The sequence below is a fragment of the Gastrolobium bilobum genome, unplaced genomic scaffold, assembly GCF_033153095.1.
Source record: "Gastrolobium bilobum isolate Gb01-03AN ecotype WA unplaced genomic scaffold, APGP_CSIRO_Gbil_v1 utg89274, whole genome shotgun sequence".
Classification (NCBI taxonomy): domain Eukaryota; kingdom Viridiplantae; phylum Streptophyta; class Magnoliopsida; order Fabales; family Fabaceae; genus Gastrolobium; species Gastrolobium bilobum.
Genome location: NW_026896067.1, coordinates 183,106 through 200,393, shown reverse-complemented (window position 1 = coordinate 200,393; position 17,288 = coordinate 183,106). Strand labels below are relative to the sequence as shown.

At 41.1% G+C, this 17,288-nt stretch overlaps 2 protein-coding genes across 2 annotated transcripts; one reads left to right on the top strand and one right to left on the bottom strand.

Annotated features, from left to right (window-relative positions):
- Window positions 1-1,487: 1,487 nt before the first annotated feature.
- Window positions 1,488-2,114, bottom strand: LOC133297595 (uncharacterized). The gene has a single exon (XM_061496761.1). The coding sequence runs from the start codon at window positions 2,112-2,114 to the stop codon at window positions 1,488-1,490; it is 627 nt and encodes a 208-aa protein (XP_061352745.1).
- A 1,317-nt stretch (window positions 2,115-3,431) lies between these two features.
- LOC133297594 (uncharacterized) lies at window positions 3,432-6,209 on the top strand. Its single transcript, XM_061496760.1, has 2 exons — window positions 3,432-3,457; window positions 5,810-6,209. Exons 1-2 carry the CDS (start codon window positions 3,432-3,434, stop codon window positions 6,207-6,209), a joined length of 426 nt encoding a protein of 141 aa, XP_061352744.1.
- Window positions 6,210-17,288: the final 11,079 nt, after the last annotated feature.

The window sequence follows — 17,288 nt, the reverse complement described above, 5'->3', positions numbered from 1 at the left end:
AAAACTAGCATTCTTGTACACAATGACTCTTTGGTCCTCAGGGTAGTAAAAGTAGTATCCCTTAGTTTCTCTGGGATAACCTATAAAGTAGCACAACGTGCTCCTAGCTCCTAACTTTTCAGGTGCTAGGGTCTTGACATAAGCTGGACAACCCCATACCTTGAGATAACTCAAGTTGGGTTTTCGGCCCCTCTATATCTGATACGGAGTAGTCAGAACAGATTTCGACGGAACCCTATTTAGTAGGTGTAGCGCTGTATGCAGAGCGAATCCCCAAAACGATTTTGGGAGCTTCGTACTACTCATCATCGACCGTACCATGTCTAACAAGGTTCGGTTCTTCCTCTCTAACACACCATTTTGATGTGGTGTGTAAAGAGCCGTCAACTGTGAGAGAATCCCATTCTCTCTTAGATAATCCTGAAACTCCTGACTCAGATATTCGCCACCCCGATCAGATCGAAGTGTCTTAATCATCTTGCCAAGTTGTTTCTCTACTTCATTCCTAAACTCTTTGAAATTTTCAAAGGCCTCGGATTTGTGTCTCATAAGATAGACATATCTGTATCTGGACTTATCATCAGTAAAGGTAATGAAGTAGGAGTATCCTCTCGCCTGAGTAGATAAAGGCCCACAAACATCAGAATGAATGAGTTCTAGTAACTATTAGCTCTTTGACTCGCAAGTTTCTCAACCTTGGTTTTCGTCATTTTACCAGCCAAACAAGACTCACAAAGCCCATAGGATTCAAAATCCATGGAATCTAGATAACCATCATGATGGAGTCTAGACAGTCTTGTCTCATTAATGTGTCCCAATCTACAATGCCAAAGGTAGGATCGATTACCTAATCTTGGCTTCTTAGTTTGAATACTAAAAATGTCACTATCTTGATTTAAATCCAAAACATACAAGATCATTCTTAATGATGGAAAACTTTCCATCCTTTATTATAAAGTGAAAACCAGATTGTTCCAAACTAGAAATAGAAATAAATTTTCGGAAAATAGACGGAACATAGAAACAATTATTCAAATGTAAAGAAATAGGCAACATAAGATCCACATCCCCAACAGAAAGAGCAGTAACTCTTGCTCCATTCCCGACGCGGAGATTGATCTCATTCTTCTCCAGCTTCCTAGGACTCTTTAGTACCTGCAACAAATTGCAGATGTGAGATCCACAGCCAGTATCCAATACCCATGAAGCTGAATCAACACTTGAAAAATTAATTTCTATAGTGAACATACCAGAGGTGGAAGCATCACCATGCTTCTTTTCCTTGAGGCTCACAAGGTACAATGGGCAGTTCCTCTTCCAATGTCCTTCCTTCTGACAATTGAAGCATACAACATTAGCCTTGTCCTTAGACTTCCCTTTTCCTTTACCCTTGTCTTTGCCCTTCTTCTTTTTGGGCTTGCTCTTGGGCTTGAGCTTGTCTGTCTCTACAGACTTGCCCTTACCCTTAGCCTTTTTAGAACCACCAATCAGAAGAGCTTGGTTATGTTCTTCTTAACAGCACCCTCAGCAGTGGTCAGGAGATTCAACAACTCTGGGAGTGTTGTCTCCACCTTATTCATATGGTAGTTGACCACAAAACCATTAAATGAAGACGGCAAGGACTGCAGGACTAAGTCAATACTTAGCTCATGGTCCATGATAAAACCCAGAGAAGCAAGTTTCTCTATCAGCCCAATCATCTTGAGGACGTGCGGTCCAACCGCAGTGCCCTCAATCATTTTGCAGCAAAACAGCTCCTTGGAGGCTTCAAAACGCTCAGCCCTCCCTTGCTTATCATAAAGCTCCTGCAAATGCAAGATAATGGAGGGAGCATTCATATGCTCATGCTGACGCTGAAGCTCCGCAGACATAGACGCAAGCAATATACATACTGCCTGTTCATTGTCCGCCAAATGCTGTCTATGAGCTTCCCAGTCATACTGGTCATGCCCATCTTGCCCTTCAGCAGGGGCAACAGGAACAGGAGAATCCAAGACGTACGCTATCTTTTCAGAACGTAAAACAGTTTTTACATTCCTATACCAATCCGTGGAGTTTGGACCAGTTAACTTATTAGCATCCAGAATAGAGCGTAAACTAAAATTTCCGGCCATAACTCAATTGCTGAAAATAAAGATAAACATACATAAGTATTTCATGATTAATAACCAAATACGGAGACTTTTAAACGTATATGGTTCTCCCACTATTTTTCTAAAATCAATGACCCTCGGTGATTGATTTAGGGTTATCCTTCACAAAGACATCCGTAGCGGGCTAAGAGAACGGCTAAATTCATTAGTTTCCGGCTGAGCCTGCAAAAGTAACTTATCTAGTGGGTTGATCTAATCAACAACATCTCTATGTCTTCTCTTAGATCATCAGGTTGACAACTCTTTGTCACTTAGTGTCACATCACTATGTAACAACCTGGCATCATTGCCCTAAATGCACAGACCTGGCTGAGCCTGCAGACTACACATTTGGTCTAGCACAAACCATCACCCTAAGTGTCGTACACTTCGAATGGCATCGTTCCCAATGAAATGACAGGTCTTAGCTGAGCTAGAGAGCACTACCATGTAGAAGGGCTATGAGTGCCACCGATGATGGGAGGCAATCTAATGCGCTAGATAATATTACGTGAGGGTTCATTTTCGGTCTCATCGTTAATTGTTCGTTTTATATTGCACGCAAAATTAGATATACAAAACTAATTATCACATAGTTCAGTTTTAGCGGCTTTTCTAATCATGCATACTAGTCGTAGGGTTATCGCGTCTAATATTAACATGCATACTAGTCGCAATACGATATTTGAAATTCAAAATAAAACATTTAAATTTTGAAAATCAAACACGTGGTGGATGATCATGGTGCCTTCCGATTTTTCCATCCAAAGCATCTTCAAGCCTCGGATCAAAATCTTCATCAATGTCGTTCGGGTACATCAACATGGCCGAACCACCTCCTTTGGTCTCTCCATGGTCCAACAAGCTTTGGCACTTTTTCGATTAAAATTTACATCCAAAAATTAAAAGACGCAAAATTTAAATCGGGACAAATACAATCCCATTTAACCAAAAATTAAATCGGGACAAATACAATCCCATTTAACCAAAAGAATTTAAAATAAAATTTAAATCATACATTCAAAGCACCATGACCATCCAATGTTAAAAGTACCTACAAGAAAAGTTAGATCCAAACAAACAATTTTGGGAACCCTAATCATGAATCACCTACATCAAAACACATCAACACTTGATGATTAATTCATAAATATGATCAAGATTCAATCGTTAACATGCATAGGGGCTGCCTTGTTATGTGAAAGCATCGGCTAGGGCTTAGTGGCCTTTGACTATCAAAGTTTTCAGCCTTCCTTAGTCATACTAGGGTTTGGCTGCCACCCTATGGTCCTCTCAATCATGGCCGCTACCCTTATCCCCACAAGGTGATACCTTTCCCCTTAAAGGTCGAACCTTTATGCATGACAAGAGACTATGCTTTCAAAAAATATCATTTTAAGAATCAAAACTTGAATCAATGTAGGTTTCAAAACCAATTTCGAAAATTCAATGAAAAATAAACCCCACGCGTCTTACAGTAACGAGGCAGGCTCTGATACCACGTGAAAGTCAAAATTGGCAGCACAAAGGTCCCACCTTAATGCGCCTACATGAGGGTAAAAACAAAAAAATGGTCTTTTATGCGAAAGCATAGACAATCTATGCGCCTCATGTTTTAGGATCTGCCCGTTAAACATGTAGGGTTTAAAATTCATACCTTTTTCACTTAAAGGTGTCAAAGTGGATGACTCCCTCTAACAGTAATCCACACGGCTACCTCTTGGTTGCTTCTGAGAAACGCTTTCTCCCTGAACCCTCCCTTTCCTTGGAAGCTCGCTAGGCTGCGGCAAGGTGGAGGCTTTCAAGTGTTTTTATTTATTTTTCTCAAGATTGTAATGTTGTCTTGAGGTTAGGTGAGAGGACCAATAATGGAGGAAGAGAGATAAAGAGAAAGAGGGGCGGCCAAAAATTAGGATTTTAGTCCAGAGAGGCGCTGTATATCTTGATCTGAAGAAAAAGATGTTACTTTACCGTGGTTCAGCAAATCCCTTAATCAACATTAAGAGATGGACGTTACATTAACGTTTCCTCATCAAATCCCTTAATCAGGATTAAGCGATGGACGTTACATTAACGTTTCCTCATCAAATCCCTTAATCAACATTAAGAGACAAACGTTACATTAAATATAATTTTATTTAAATTCATAATTCAAATAAAATAGAAATAATAAATCTCTATCTAATCATATTATATACAGATAAGGATAATTCAAAACTATCCTTAATTACCTAACCTCTTGAATTTAAATAAAATTAAATTCGATTTTATCCTAGCCCGCAATTTAAATTTGAATTCAAATTCGAAATTCAAAAATTCAAATTTCAAATTCAAATTTCGAATTGCGCCAAAAACTTATTTTGGCCAAGTCAACTATTTGACTTGCTAGGATTCATGGCCCAATACCGTATTGGGCCTACTAACATATTTGGGCTTATTAATAGAAAATTAATCTTTCACTAATAGTCCTAAGGCGCATGATGATATTGGACTTGGAGTTCAACTCCAACCCAATTACACCTATAGTCTTGAAAAACCCAATAACACTTATTGGTCCAAACTTTCTAAATGTGAGCAATCAAGAATAACCTTAGTGTGTGACCCATTAGGCTCAATTAGTCACTGACATGAATAAACTTGAACCAATTAAACTCCTTTAACCGGCCCAATTTATCTAATGACCACATAAGACACTAGCAATGCTCTGCAGCCCCAGAACTAATTGAGTTGATCAAGTGATCTACCTTTCTAATTTGGATACCGTGTCGGCATCATCCCTCACAACGTCATTCACATTTAGTCGAGAGCAAGGATAGAGTATCATCTCTCTTTATTGACTAAATATAATATTTCACAGGAACTAGGAATCTTCTTCCATTGACTCTAAGATAGATCATGACTCTTCATGATCTCTTACTATGCATAGATTTTCGCGTCAACTAGAAGTCATCCAAGCCCTACCGGTCTTGTGAACGACTAATCCCTTATAGGGGATTGTGAAGTCCTTTCGGCATGTTCATCTATACTCATGTATTCGAGTCATACCCAAGAGTACACTATTCTCCCCATTTTTCAGGCGGATAAAGTTGTACAGTCAAAGTATAACTCTAGGACATAGTATTCGATGACATCCTTAAGTCTAGGACGATCTGCACTACCAAACGATGAGAGACTTTACAAATCCAATGATACTCTCTATAATGAATCCTTGTGGAGTCTCTCGGTGGGTCAGTTCAGTGCTATATGTTCTCTAACAGATCCACCCACGACATCACCTAAAGCATCACCATTCCTGCATTCCATGAGGTTCCTACCTCATTTCTTTATACAACTAAATGACGTCGTACTAGTCTTATTGAGATCACCAATACCCTTTCTTGGTGATTCAAGACCAGGAACAGATTTTAGATAATAGACATACAGTGTCCTCAAGTACTCATGATCATGATCCATATCATAGACCCCCGAGTGAACACCTGTTCTATTCATAGGGTCTTTATCTTTATTCACATATTAACAATAAAATATTGGTGAGACATAAATATAATAAAGATAAAGTTTGCTCAAATTTATAAATAATGAAATACCACTTCGAAAAAGGTGTTCATCTGATAAAACATATTGTCTCTTGGACACCTATATACTAACACATGCCTCACTTTGCCAAATTCATGAAGGATCTTCTGTCTAAGAGAAGAGTGTAGTGCCCTGATCCAAAAGAAGCTTCCTCCAAAGTTAAAAGACCCAGGGAGTTTCAGCATTCCTATTGCCATTGGAGATGTGGAAGTAGGGAAGGCACTTTGTGATTTGGGGGCTAGCATAAATATTATGCCATTGTCTGTATGTAGAGCTTTGGGAATCAATAAATTGAAGGATACCAATCTTATTCTGCATCTAGCATATAGATACATCAAAACACCAGAAGGTGTGGTAGAAGATGTTCTGGTCAAGGTGGATAAGTTCATTTTTCCTGTGGTTTTTGTGATTCTTGATATGGAAGAAGAAGATACTGAAAGCCCTCTACTTCTAGGGAGGCTATTCTTAGCAACTGCTAGATCCCTGATTGATGTTGAATAAGGGAAGCTGATGTTAAGGGTGAATGAAGAGACCGTTACGATTGATGTGTTTGAAGCCATTAAACATCCTGTTGATGTGGAGGATTGTTTCAGAATTGATATCATACAGGAGGTTGTGGAAGAAGTGACAGGAGAAGCAGACTTGTCATTTGAGGAAGATAAATTAAAGGATGAGATAAGTGGGGAATTTTATCAGGAGGAACCGGTGGTTCAAGAGTAGGAAAAGAAAGTGGATGACATTCCAAAGGGAGCACCTAAGGTGGAATTGAAAGAACTACCTTCAAAACTAAAGTATGTATTCCTTGGGGATGATCAAACCTACCCAGCCATTATCAATGCATTGTTGTCTGAAAGGGAGGAAGTGAAGTTGGTTGAAGTGCTCAAGAAGAATAAGACAGCCATGGGCTGGTCATTTTCAGATCTTAAGGGTATCAACCCTTCATTCTGCACTCATAAGATATTGATGGAAGAAGAAGTCAAACCAGTGAGACAACCACAGAGAAGACTAAATCCCACTATGAAGAAAGTAGTGAGGAAGGAGGTGGTGAAGTTGCTTGATGCTGGGATGATTTACCCTATTTCAGACAGTGCTTGGGTGAGTCCAGTTCAGACAGTGCCCAAGAAAGGAGGGATGACTGTTGTGAGGAATGATGACAATGAACTGATCCCTACAAGAACAGTCACTGGCTAGAGGATGTGTATTGACTACCGGAGACTCAACAAAGCAACAAGGAAGGACCATTTCCCTATTCCATTCCTGGACCAAATGCTGGAGAGATTAGCAGGACATGCCTTCTACTGCTTCTTAGACGGATACTAAGGCTACAACCAGATAGTTGTGGCTCCGGAAGATCAAGAGAAGACTGCATTTACTTGCCCCTATGGAATCTTTGCATACCGGAGGATGCCTTTTGGCCTATGCAATGCACCAACAACTTTTCAAAGGTGCATGCTTTCCATATTCTCTGACATGGTAGAAAGATGCATTGAAATTTTCATGGATGATTTTTCTGTGTTTGGTCCTACTTTTGATGCATGTTTAGAAAACCTGGATAATGTTTTGAAAAGATGCCAAGATAGCAATCTTGTGCTTAACTGGGAGAAATGTCACTTCATGGTGACAGAGGGTATTGTTTTGGGACACAAAGTGTCCAACAGAGGGATTGAAGTAGATAAGGTCAAGATCTCTGTTATTGAGAAACTACCCCATCCCATAAATGTTAAAAGTGTGAGGAGTTTTCTAGGACATGCTGGATTTTACCGTCGTTTCATAAAAGACTTTTCAAAAATTGAAAAACCATTATGCAAGCTGTTAGGGAAGCATCAAGAATTTCTGTTTACTGATGACTGTTTGCATGCATTTAATGTGTTGAAAGACAAGTTGATCATTGCACCAATAATCATGGCACCTGATTTTTCATTACCTTTTGAACTTATGTGTGATGCCAGTGATTATGCTGTGGGGGTAGTGCTAGGCCAAAGGAAGGATAAATTATTGCATGTCATTTACTATGCCAGTAAAATTCTTAATGAGTCACAAAAGAATTATGCTACTACAGAAAAAGAGTTATTGGCAATAGTGTATGCATTTGACAAGTTCAGGTCATATTTGCTAGGGTCCAAGGTTATTGTTTACACTGACCATGCAACTTTGAAGTATTTGTCAACAAAGCAGGATGCTAAGCCCAGGTTACTCCGATGGATGTTACTTCTGCAAGAGTTTGAAGTGGAGATTAAAGACAAAAAGGGAGTTGAGAACTTGGTGGCTGATCACTTATCCAGGATCACAGAGACACATCTGCAAGAGGGTCCGGAAGTGGTAATTAAGGAGGAGTTTCCTGATGAGGAAATACTGGCCATAAGCATTGTTTCCCAGTTGGTGCATGATCAAGTCTTGTCTGTCAACACCCCACCACGGTTTGCTGATTTTGCTAACTACAGAGCTGCTGGAGCCATGCCAAAGGGTTTCACTTACCAACAGAGGAAGAAATTTCTGCATGATGTGAGGAGATACATCTGGGATGAACCATACCTCTTTTATAGTTGTTCAGATGGAGTAATCAGAAGATGCATTCCAGAAGAGGAGCAAAAGAGTGTCTTATGGCACTGTCATGGTTCAGCCTATAGTGGCCACTTTGCAGGTGAGAGAACAATAGCTAAAGTTTTGATGAGTGGTTTTTACTGGCCCACATTGTACAAGGATGCTAGGAAGTATGTGGAAGCATGTGACAACTGCCAGAGGACTGGGAACATCTCCAGGAGACATGAAATGCCTTTGAATAATATATTGGAGGTGGAGATCTTTGACGTTTGGGGTATGGATTTCATGGGACCTTTTCCGTCTTCCTACTCTAATAAGTATATCCTGGTGGCAGTTGATTATGTGTCAAAATGGGTTGAAGCAATAGCCACACATACCAATGATGCTCGGGTTGTGATTGCATTCCTCAAGAAGAACATCTTTGTGAGATTTGGAATGCCAAGAGCCATAATCAGTGATGGGGGAACTCATTTTGATAATCAGTTTGTTGAGGCTGTTCTTGCAAAGTATGGAGTCAGGCACAAAATAAGTACTCCATATCACCCATTTCTGTTTACTAATAACTCCTTGCATGCATTCAATGTTTTGAAAGATAAGTTGATCACTGCACCAATAATCATGGCACCTGATTTCATTACCTTTTGAACTTATGTGTGATGCCAGTGATTATGCTGTAGGGGTAGTGCTAGGCCAAAGGAAGGATAAATTATTGCATGTCATTTACTATGCCAGTAAAATTCTTAATGAGGCACAAAAGAATTATGCTACTACAGAAAAAGAGTTATTGGCAATAGTGTATGCATTTGACAAGTTCAGGTCATATTTGCTAGGGTCCAAGGTTATTGTTTACACTGACCATGCAACTTTGAAGTATTTGTCAACAAAGCAGGATGCTAAGCCCAGGTTACTCCGATGGATGTTACTTCTGCAAGAGTTTGAAGTGGAGATTAAAGACAAAAAGGGAGTTAAGAACTTGGTGGCGGATCACAAATCCAGGATCACAGAGACACATCTGCAAGAGGGTCCGGAAGTGGTGATTAAGGAGGAGTTTCCTGATGAGGAAATACTGGCCATAAGCACTGTTTCCCAGTTGGTGCATGATCAAGTCTTGTCTGTCAACACCCCACCATGGTTTGCTGATTTTGCTTACTATAGAGCTGCTGGAGCCATGCCAAAGGGTTTCACTTACCAACAGAGGAAGAAATTTCTGCATGATGTGAGGAGATATATTTGGGATGAACCATACCTCTTTTATAGTTGTTCAGATGGAGTAATCAGAAGATGCATTCTAGAAGAGGAGCAAAAGAGTGTCTTATGGCACTGTCATGGTTCAGCCTATGGTGGCCACTTTGCAGGTGAGAAAACAACAGCTAAAGTTTTGATGAGTGGTTTTTACTGGCCCACATTGTACAAGGATGCTAGGAAGTATGTGGAAGCATGTGACAACTGCCAGAGGACTGGGAACATCTCCAGGAGACATGAAATGCCTTTGAATAATATATTGGAGGTGGAGATCTTTGACGTTTGGGGTATGGATTTCATGGGACCTTTTCCGTCTTCCTACTCTAATAAGTATATCCTGGTGGCAGTTGATTATGTGTCAAAATGGGTTGAAGCAATAGCCACACATACCAATGATGCTCGGGTTGTGATTGCATTCTTGAAAAAGAACATCTTTGTGAGATTTGGAGTGCCAAGAGCCATAATCAGTGATGGGGGAACTCATTTTGATAATCAGTTTGTTGAGGTTGTTCTTGCAAAGTATGGAGTCAGGCACAAAATAAGTACTTCATATCATCCATTTCTGTTTACTAATAACTCCTTGCATGCATTCAATGTTTTGAAAGATAAGTTGATCACTGCACCAATAATCATGGCACCTGATTTTTCATTACCTTTTGAACTTATGTGTGATGCCAGTGATTATGCTGTGGGGGTAGTGCTAGGCCAAAGGAAGGATAAATTATTGCATGTCATTTACTATGCCAGTAAAATTCTTAATGAGGCACAAAAGAATTATGCTACTACAGAAAAAGAGTTATTGGCAATAGTGTATGCATTTGACAAGTTCAGGTCATATCTGCTAGGGTCTAAGGTTATTGTTTACACTGACCATGCAACTTTGAAGTATTTGTCAACAAAGCAGGATGCTAAGCCCAAGTTACTCCGATGGATGTTACTTCTGCAAGAGTTTGAAGTGGAGATTAAAGACAAAAAGGGAGTTGAGAACTTGGTGGCTGATCACTTATCCAGGATCACAGAGACACATCTGCAAGAGGGTCCGGAAGTGGTAATTAAGGAGGAGTTTCCTGATGAGGAAATACTGGCCATAAGCATTGTTTCCCAGTTGGTGCATGATCAAGTCTTGTCTGTCAACACCCCACCACGGTTTGCTGATTTTGCTAACTACAGAGCTGCTGGAGCCATGCCAAAGGGTTTCACTTACCAACAGAGGAAGAAATTTCTGCATGATGTGAGGAGATACATCTGGGATGAACCATACCTCTTTTATAGTTGTTCAGATGGAGTAATCAGAAGATGCATTCCAGAAGAGGAGCAAAAGAGTGTCTTATGGCACTGTCATGGTTCAGCCTATAGTGGCCACTTTGCAGGTGAGAGAACAATAGCTAAAGTTTTGATGAGTGGTTTTTACTGGCCCACATTGTACAAGGATGCTAGGAAGTATGTGGAAGCATGTGACAACTGCCAGAGGACTGGGAACATCTCCAGGAGACATGAAATGCCTTTGAATAATATATTGGAGGTGGAGATCTTTGACGTTTGGGGTATGGATTTCATGGGACCTTTTCCGTCTTCCTACTCTAATAAGTATATCCTGGTGGCAGTTGATTATGTGTCAAAATGGGTTGAAGCAATAGCCACACATACCAATGATGCTCGGGTTGTGATTGCATTCCTCAAGAAGAACATCTTTGTGAGATTTGGAGTGCCAAGAGCCATAATCAGTGATGGGGGAACTCATTTTGATAATCAGTTTGTTGAGGCTGTTCTTGCAAAGTATGGAGTCAGGCACAAAATAAGTACTCCATATCACCCATTTCTGTTTACTAATAACTCCTTGCATGCATTCAATGTTTTGAAAGATAAGTTGATCACTGCACCAATAATCATGGCACCTGATTTTTCATTACCTTTTGAACTGATGTGTGATGCCAGTGATTATGCTGTAGGGGTAGTGCTAGGCCAAAGGAAGGATAAATTATTGCATGTCATTTACTATGCCAGTAAAATTCTTAAAGAGGCACAAAAGAATTATGCTACTACAGAAAAAGAGTTATTGGCAATAGTGTATGCATTTGACAAGTTCAGGTCATATCTGCTAGGGTCCAAGGTTATTGTTTACACTGACCATGCAACTTTGAAGTATTTGTCAACAAAGCAGGATGCTAAGCCCAGGTTACTCCGATGGATGTTACTTCTGCAAGAGTTTGAAGTGGAGATTAAAGACAAAAATGGAGTTGAGAACTTGGTGGCAGATCACTTATCCAGGATCACTGAGACACATCTACAAGAGGGTCCGGAAGTGGTGATTAAGGAGGAGTTTCCTGATGAGGAAATACTGGCCATAAGCACTGTTTCCCAGTTGGTGCATGATCAAGTCTTGTCTGTCAACACCCCACCATGGTTTGCTTATTTTGCTTACTATAGAGCTGCTGGAGCCATGCCAAAGGGTTTCACTTAGCAACAGAGGAAGAAATTTCTGCATGATGTGAGGAGATATATTTGGGATGAACCATACCTCTTTTATAGTTGTTCAGATGGAGTAATCAGAAGATGCATTCTAGAAGAGGAGCAAAAGAGTGTCTTATGGCACTGTCATGGTTCAGCCTATGGTGGCCACTTTGCAGGTGAGAGAACAACAGCTAAAGTTTTGATGAGTGGTTTTTACTGGCCCACATTGTACAAGGATGCTAGGAAGTATGTGGAAGCATGTGACAACTGCCAGAGGACTGGGAACATCTCCAGGAGACATGAAATGCCTTTGAATAATATATTGGAGGTGGAGATCTTTGACGTTTGGGGTATGGATTTCATGGGACCTTTTCCGTCTTCCTACTCTAATAAGTATATCCTGGTGGCAGTTGATTATGTGTCAAAATGGGTTGAAGCAATAGCCACACATACCAATGATGCTCGGGTTGTGATTGCATTCTTGAAAAAGAACATCTTTGTGAGATTTGGAGTGCCAAGAGCCATAATCAGTGATGGGGGAACTCATTTTGATAATCAGTTTGTTGAGGCTGTTCTTGCAAAGTATGGAGTCAGGCACAAAATAAGTACTTCATATCACCCATTTCTGTTTACTAATAACTCCTTGCATGCATTCAATGTTTTGAAAGATAAGTTGATCACTGCACCAATAATCATGGCACCTGATTTTTCATTACCTTTTGAACTTATGTGTGATGCCAGTGATTATGCTGTAGGGGTAGTGCTAGGCCAAAGGAAGGATAAATTATTGCATGTCATTTACTATGCCAGTAAAATTCTTAATGAGTCACAAAAGAATTATGCTACTACAGAAAAAGAGTTATTGGCAATAGTGTATGCATTTGACAAGTTCAGGTCATATCTGCTAGGGTCCAAGGTTATTGTTTACACTGACCATGCAACTTTGAAGTATTTGTCAACAAAGCAGGATGCTAAGCCCAGGTTACTCCGATGGATGTTACTTCTGCAAGAGTTTGAAGTGGAGATTAAAGACAAAAATGGAGTTGAGAACTTGGTGGCTGATCACTTATCCAGGATCACAGAGACACATCTGCAAGAGGGTCCGGAAGTGGTAATTAAGGAGGAGTTTCCTGAAGAGGAAATACTGGCCATAAGCATTGTTTCCCAGTTGGTGCATGATCAAGTCTTGTCTGTCAACACCCCACCACGGTTTGCTGATTTTGCTAACTACAGAGCTGCTGGAGCCATGCCAAAGGGTTTCACTTACCAACAGAGGAAGAAATTTCTGCATGATGTGAGGAGATACATCTGGGATGAACCATACCTCTTTTATAGTTGTTCAGATGGAGTAATCAGAAGATGCATTCCAGAGGAGGAGAAAAAGAGTGTCTTATGGCATTGTCATGGTTCAGCTTATGGTGGACATTTTGCAGGTGAGAGAACAGCAGCCAAAGTTTTGATGAGTGGTTTCTACTGGCCCACATTGTACAAGGGTGACAGGAAATATGTAGAAACATGTGACAACTGCCAGAGGACTGGAAACATCTCCAGGAGACATGAAATGCCTTTGAATAATATACTGGAGGTGGAGATCTTTGATGTTTGGGGTATAGACTTCATGGGACCTTTTCCTTCTTCCTACTTAAACAAGTATATCCTGGTTGCAGTTGATTATGTGTCAAAGTGGGTTGAAGCCATAGCCACACAGACCAATGATTCTCGGGTTGTGATTGTATTTCTGAAGAAGAACATTTTTGTGAGATTTGGAGTCCCGAGAGCCATAATCAGTGATGGGGGAACACACTTTGATAACAGGCTGGTTGAGGCTGCCCTTCCAAAGTATGGAGTCGGGCATAAGATAAGTACTCCGTACCATCCACAGACTTGTGGTCAAGTTGAGATTTCTAACAGGGAACTTAAAAGAATACTGGAAAAGACTGTTGGAAGTGCCAGGACTCAATGGTCCAAGAAACTTGATGAAACTTTGTGGGCGTATCGGACAACATTTAAGACTCCTATTGGAATGTCTCCATTTCAATTTTTGTTTGGGAAAGCATGTCATTTGCCTGTGGGTTTGGAGCATAGAGCATTGTGGGCTGTCAAGTTTTTGAACTTTGACTCCAAAGCAGCGGGTGAAAAAAGACTACTGCAATTGGATGAACTTGATGAATTTCATCTGTCTGCATATGAAAGTGCAAGCTTATACAAGGAAAAGACCAAGCTATGGCATGACAGAAAGATAACACCCAGGGATTTCAAGGTGGGAGACCAAGTGCTACTATTCAACTCCAGGTTGAAATTGTTTCCAGGAAAGTTGAAGTCCAGATGGTCTGGACCATTTGTGGTTAAGAGCATGAATTCTTATGGAGCAGTAGAAATTTGTTCTTGGGACTCAGACCGAAGTTTTACTGTCAACGGTCAGAGGTTGAAACTATACATTGGATGTGCTGTGGACAGGCAACTTATTTCAGTTGCTTTGTCGGCGGTAAGTTAGAATAAGAACCGTCAGGCTCGTGACGTTAAACACGCGCTGAGTGGGAGGCAACTCATTGTATCAGGTATGTAATATTAGTGTTCATAACATATAACATATAAAAAATAAAAGAAAGAGAAGGGGGAAAAGTTTTAGAAAATTTTAAGAAATTTTTTTTGGCAAGTGCTGGGCGCTAAAACTTCCATTCTTGACATTTTAGCGGTCTAGAGTTGCATCACATTGCAAAAACTCTGGCCCAGAGCGCTAAAACGTTCATACTGACCGTTTTAGCGTTCCCCTATGCATCAGATTGCAAGAACTCTGGCCCAGAGCGCTAAAACGTCCATGGTGACCATTTTAGCGCGGTGCTGCACACAACGTGTGCACATTTTTCTGGTCCTGGGCGCTAAAACGTTTGGTTTGAACGTTTTAGCGTCGCGTCACTTATTTTATTTACACGGTTATTCCCTCACTTCCCCTCACTCTCATTTTACAATCATTTGCTTTCATTCCCATCAAGGTATGTATCACCTTCTCTTCCTTCTCCATTTGTTTGTGTATTATTTTTGTGTATATGTCATATCATCTAGGGTTCCAACAATTTCATTACATGTACTATCTATGAGATTCAATGTTTTTAATTGTTACATGTATGTTCATGATTGTGATTGCTGCTGATTTTTCATTTTTTGGGGTTGAGAGGGCTTCCAAGTCATTTTGCACACTATGCCATGTGCACACCCACACAAGGTGTTCGACAGAATGCCTGACCCAGAATAGCCAGGGCGCTAAAACGCTTGTCACTTCACGTTTTAGCGCTCGAACAGTTTCACACACGCATAAGGTCAGGACGCTAAAACGCTCAGTGTGGACGTTTTAACGCCCAGGCCCTGCTGCATACATGATTTAAGCTGCTGAGTTGGACATTGGGGGGGTGTTTACTTACATGATTTTGGATCTAATTCCATCACTTCTTCAATTTTAAATCTGGGAATTGGTTCCACATGTTCGAATGCTATACTGACCACTTCTCTGATTTTTCAGGATCATGTCTACACCTCCACCCAAGAAAACAGGCAAGAAGAGGTCCAGGTTGACTCAGGCATCTGAGCCTACACCACCTCCACCTGCCTTTGATGCCCATTTCTGGAAGAGTGCTGATCATGAGGTTCGTTTCAATACCAAGACCTCTTCCAGGCCATTTGTTCGGGAAAGGAAATTCATCCTGGATAAGGATGAGTACCCGGAGTTCCAGTCCCAGCTGCAGAAGAGGGACTAGGTGACTTTTGGTGAGATTCTAGTTGACAGCAGCCCAGCTATATGTAGGGAATTTTATGCTAATGCCTAAAATGGTGATGAGGGTGGTCAGAGACATTTCTCCAGTTGGGTGAGGGGGAAGAAAGTGAAATATGATGCTCACACCATTCAAAAGCTGCTGAAGATCAAACACTGTGACTACAGTCAGAACCAAAACTGTCAGTTCAGGAGAAATTGGCAAAACATTGATATTCCTCCAAGGAGAAGCAGCCCAGAATTTGAGACTTGGACCAAGTTAGGGGCAGCTGAGCCTGTGTTGCAAACCATAGCCAAGCCCAATGAAAAATGGCAAATGACAAAGGATGAGGTGAATCCTAAGTTGCTTTGGTTGAGGCAACTGAATGGGGAGGCCAGGGTTTGGTACCATTTTGTAGTCTCCAATGTTATGCCTTCCTCCAACCAAGCGGAGGTAATTCTGATGAGGGCTGTTGTTATCTACACTATTATGACCAAGAAGACAGTGGAGCTTCCCATCATTCTTCAGGACAGCATCTATGACATGGCCCATTCTGATAGCAGTTCTGCTGCATTAGGTCACTGTTCTTTGATACAGCTTCTGTGTCAGAAAGCTGGTGTTGATGTTACTGATAATGGGGTGCCAGTTAAATTGCACCCTACCATTGATGCCAAGCTCATCAGGGGACAACTGAGGATTGGAGGAGAAGGACCCATAAGGCTGAAACCAGGAAGGAAAACTATGAATGAGGTAGAGGATGAGTTTGAAAGGAAGGTGCAATCTGGGGAGCAATGGATGGTGAACACTGAGGTTTGTGTGGGATTTTTACGCCGCCGTCTCAAGTTCATTCAGACGAGCCAGAGTACATTTCACACCCAGATGATTAAGATGTTGACAGATCTTTGTGAAGCTCAGGACTTAGAGCCAGCTGCATTTCAACCTGCAGATTACCCTCATTCTGAGGAGGAGGATGAATTTGAGGCTGCTGCTAAAACTTGTTTTTTGATAGTGGAATACTTTTGCTGTGCTAAATTCCAATGCTTTGAAGTGTATGCAATGATATGCTCTTTGTTTGAGACTCTCTGCTTAAGAATGCCACCATAACCTATGTCTGAGGCATCAGTTTCAACAATTTTGAAAGCCTGAGGATTGGCCAGGTACTCGTCAACAGACAGCAAGCCCTGTACCAACCTGTTGAACTCTTCCTGTTTCCTCTCCTGTGCATCATAGGGAAAGTATCTGCCCAAAAAGCAGTCCTCAAAGAATGGCCATGTCATAACATGTCCCTGCATCTCAAACGCATGAGGGGTGTTCATCCACCACTCATGTGCATTGCCCTTCAACATGTAGGTAGCGAACATCAGCTTCTGCGGGTCGGTACATTGTATGACCCGGAAGATCTTGTCTAGCGCCTGTAGCCACCTCGCCGCAGCAATAGGATCATAAGACCCATCAAAGGAAGGTGGCTTATGCTTACGAAAAGCATTCAGCCGGCGATCAATCACATCTCTATCCTCCGCAGGTATCGGGAAGGCCTGCATCGCCCCAGTCAAGTGGCTGCCATCTCCCATATGGCTCTGGCTGTCATCCTGTAGACTGG

What these genes read in the sequence shown, in the direction of transcription:
- LOC133297595 (XM_061496761.1), bottom strand. Translation starts at nt 2,114, where the DNA reads ATGGCCGGAAATTTTAGTTTACGCTCTATTCTGGATGCTAATAAGTTA.
- LOC133297594 (XM_061496760.1), top strand. Translation starts at nt 3,432, where the DNA reads ATGGCCGCTACCCTTATCCCCACAAG. An exon ending in GCTACCCTTATCCCCACAAG is followed by an intron (nt 3,458 to 5,809) that starts GTGATACCTTTC and finishes AAATTCATGAAG; the next exon opens with GATCTTCTGTCTAAGAGAAG.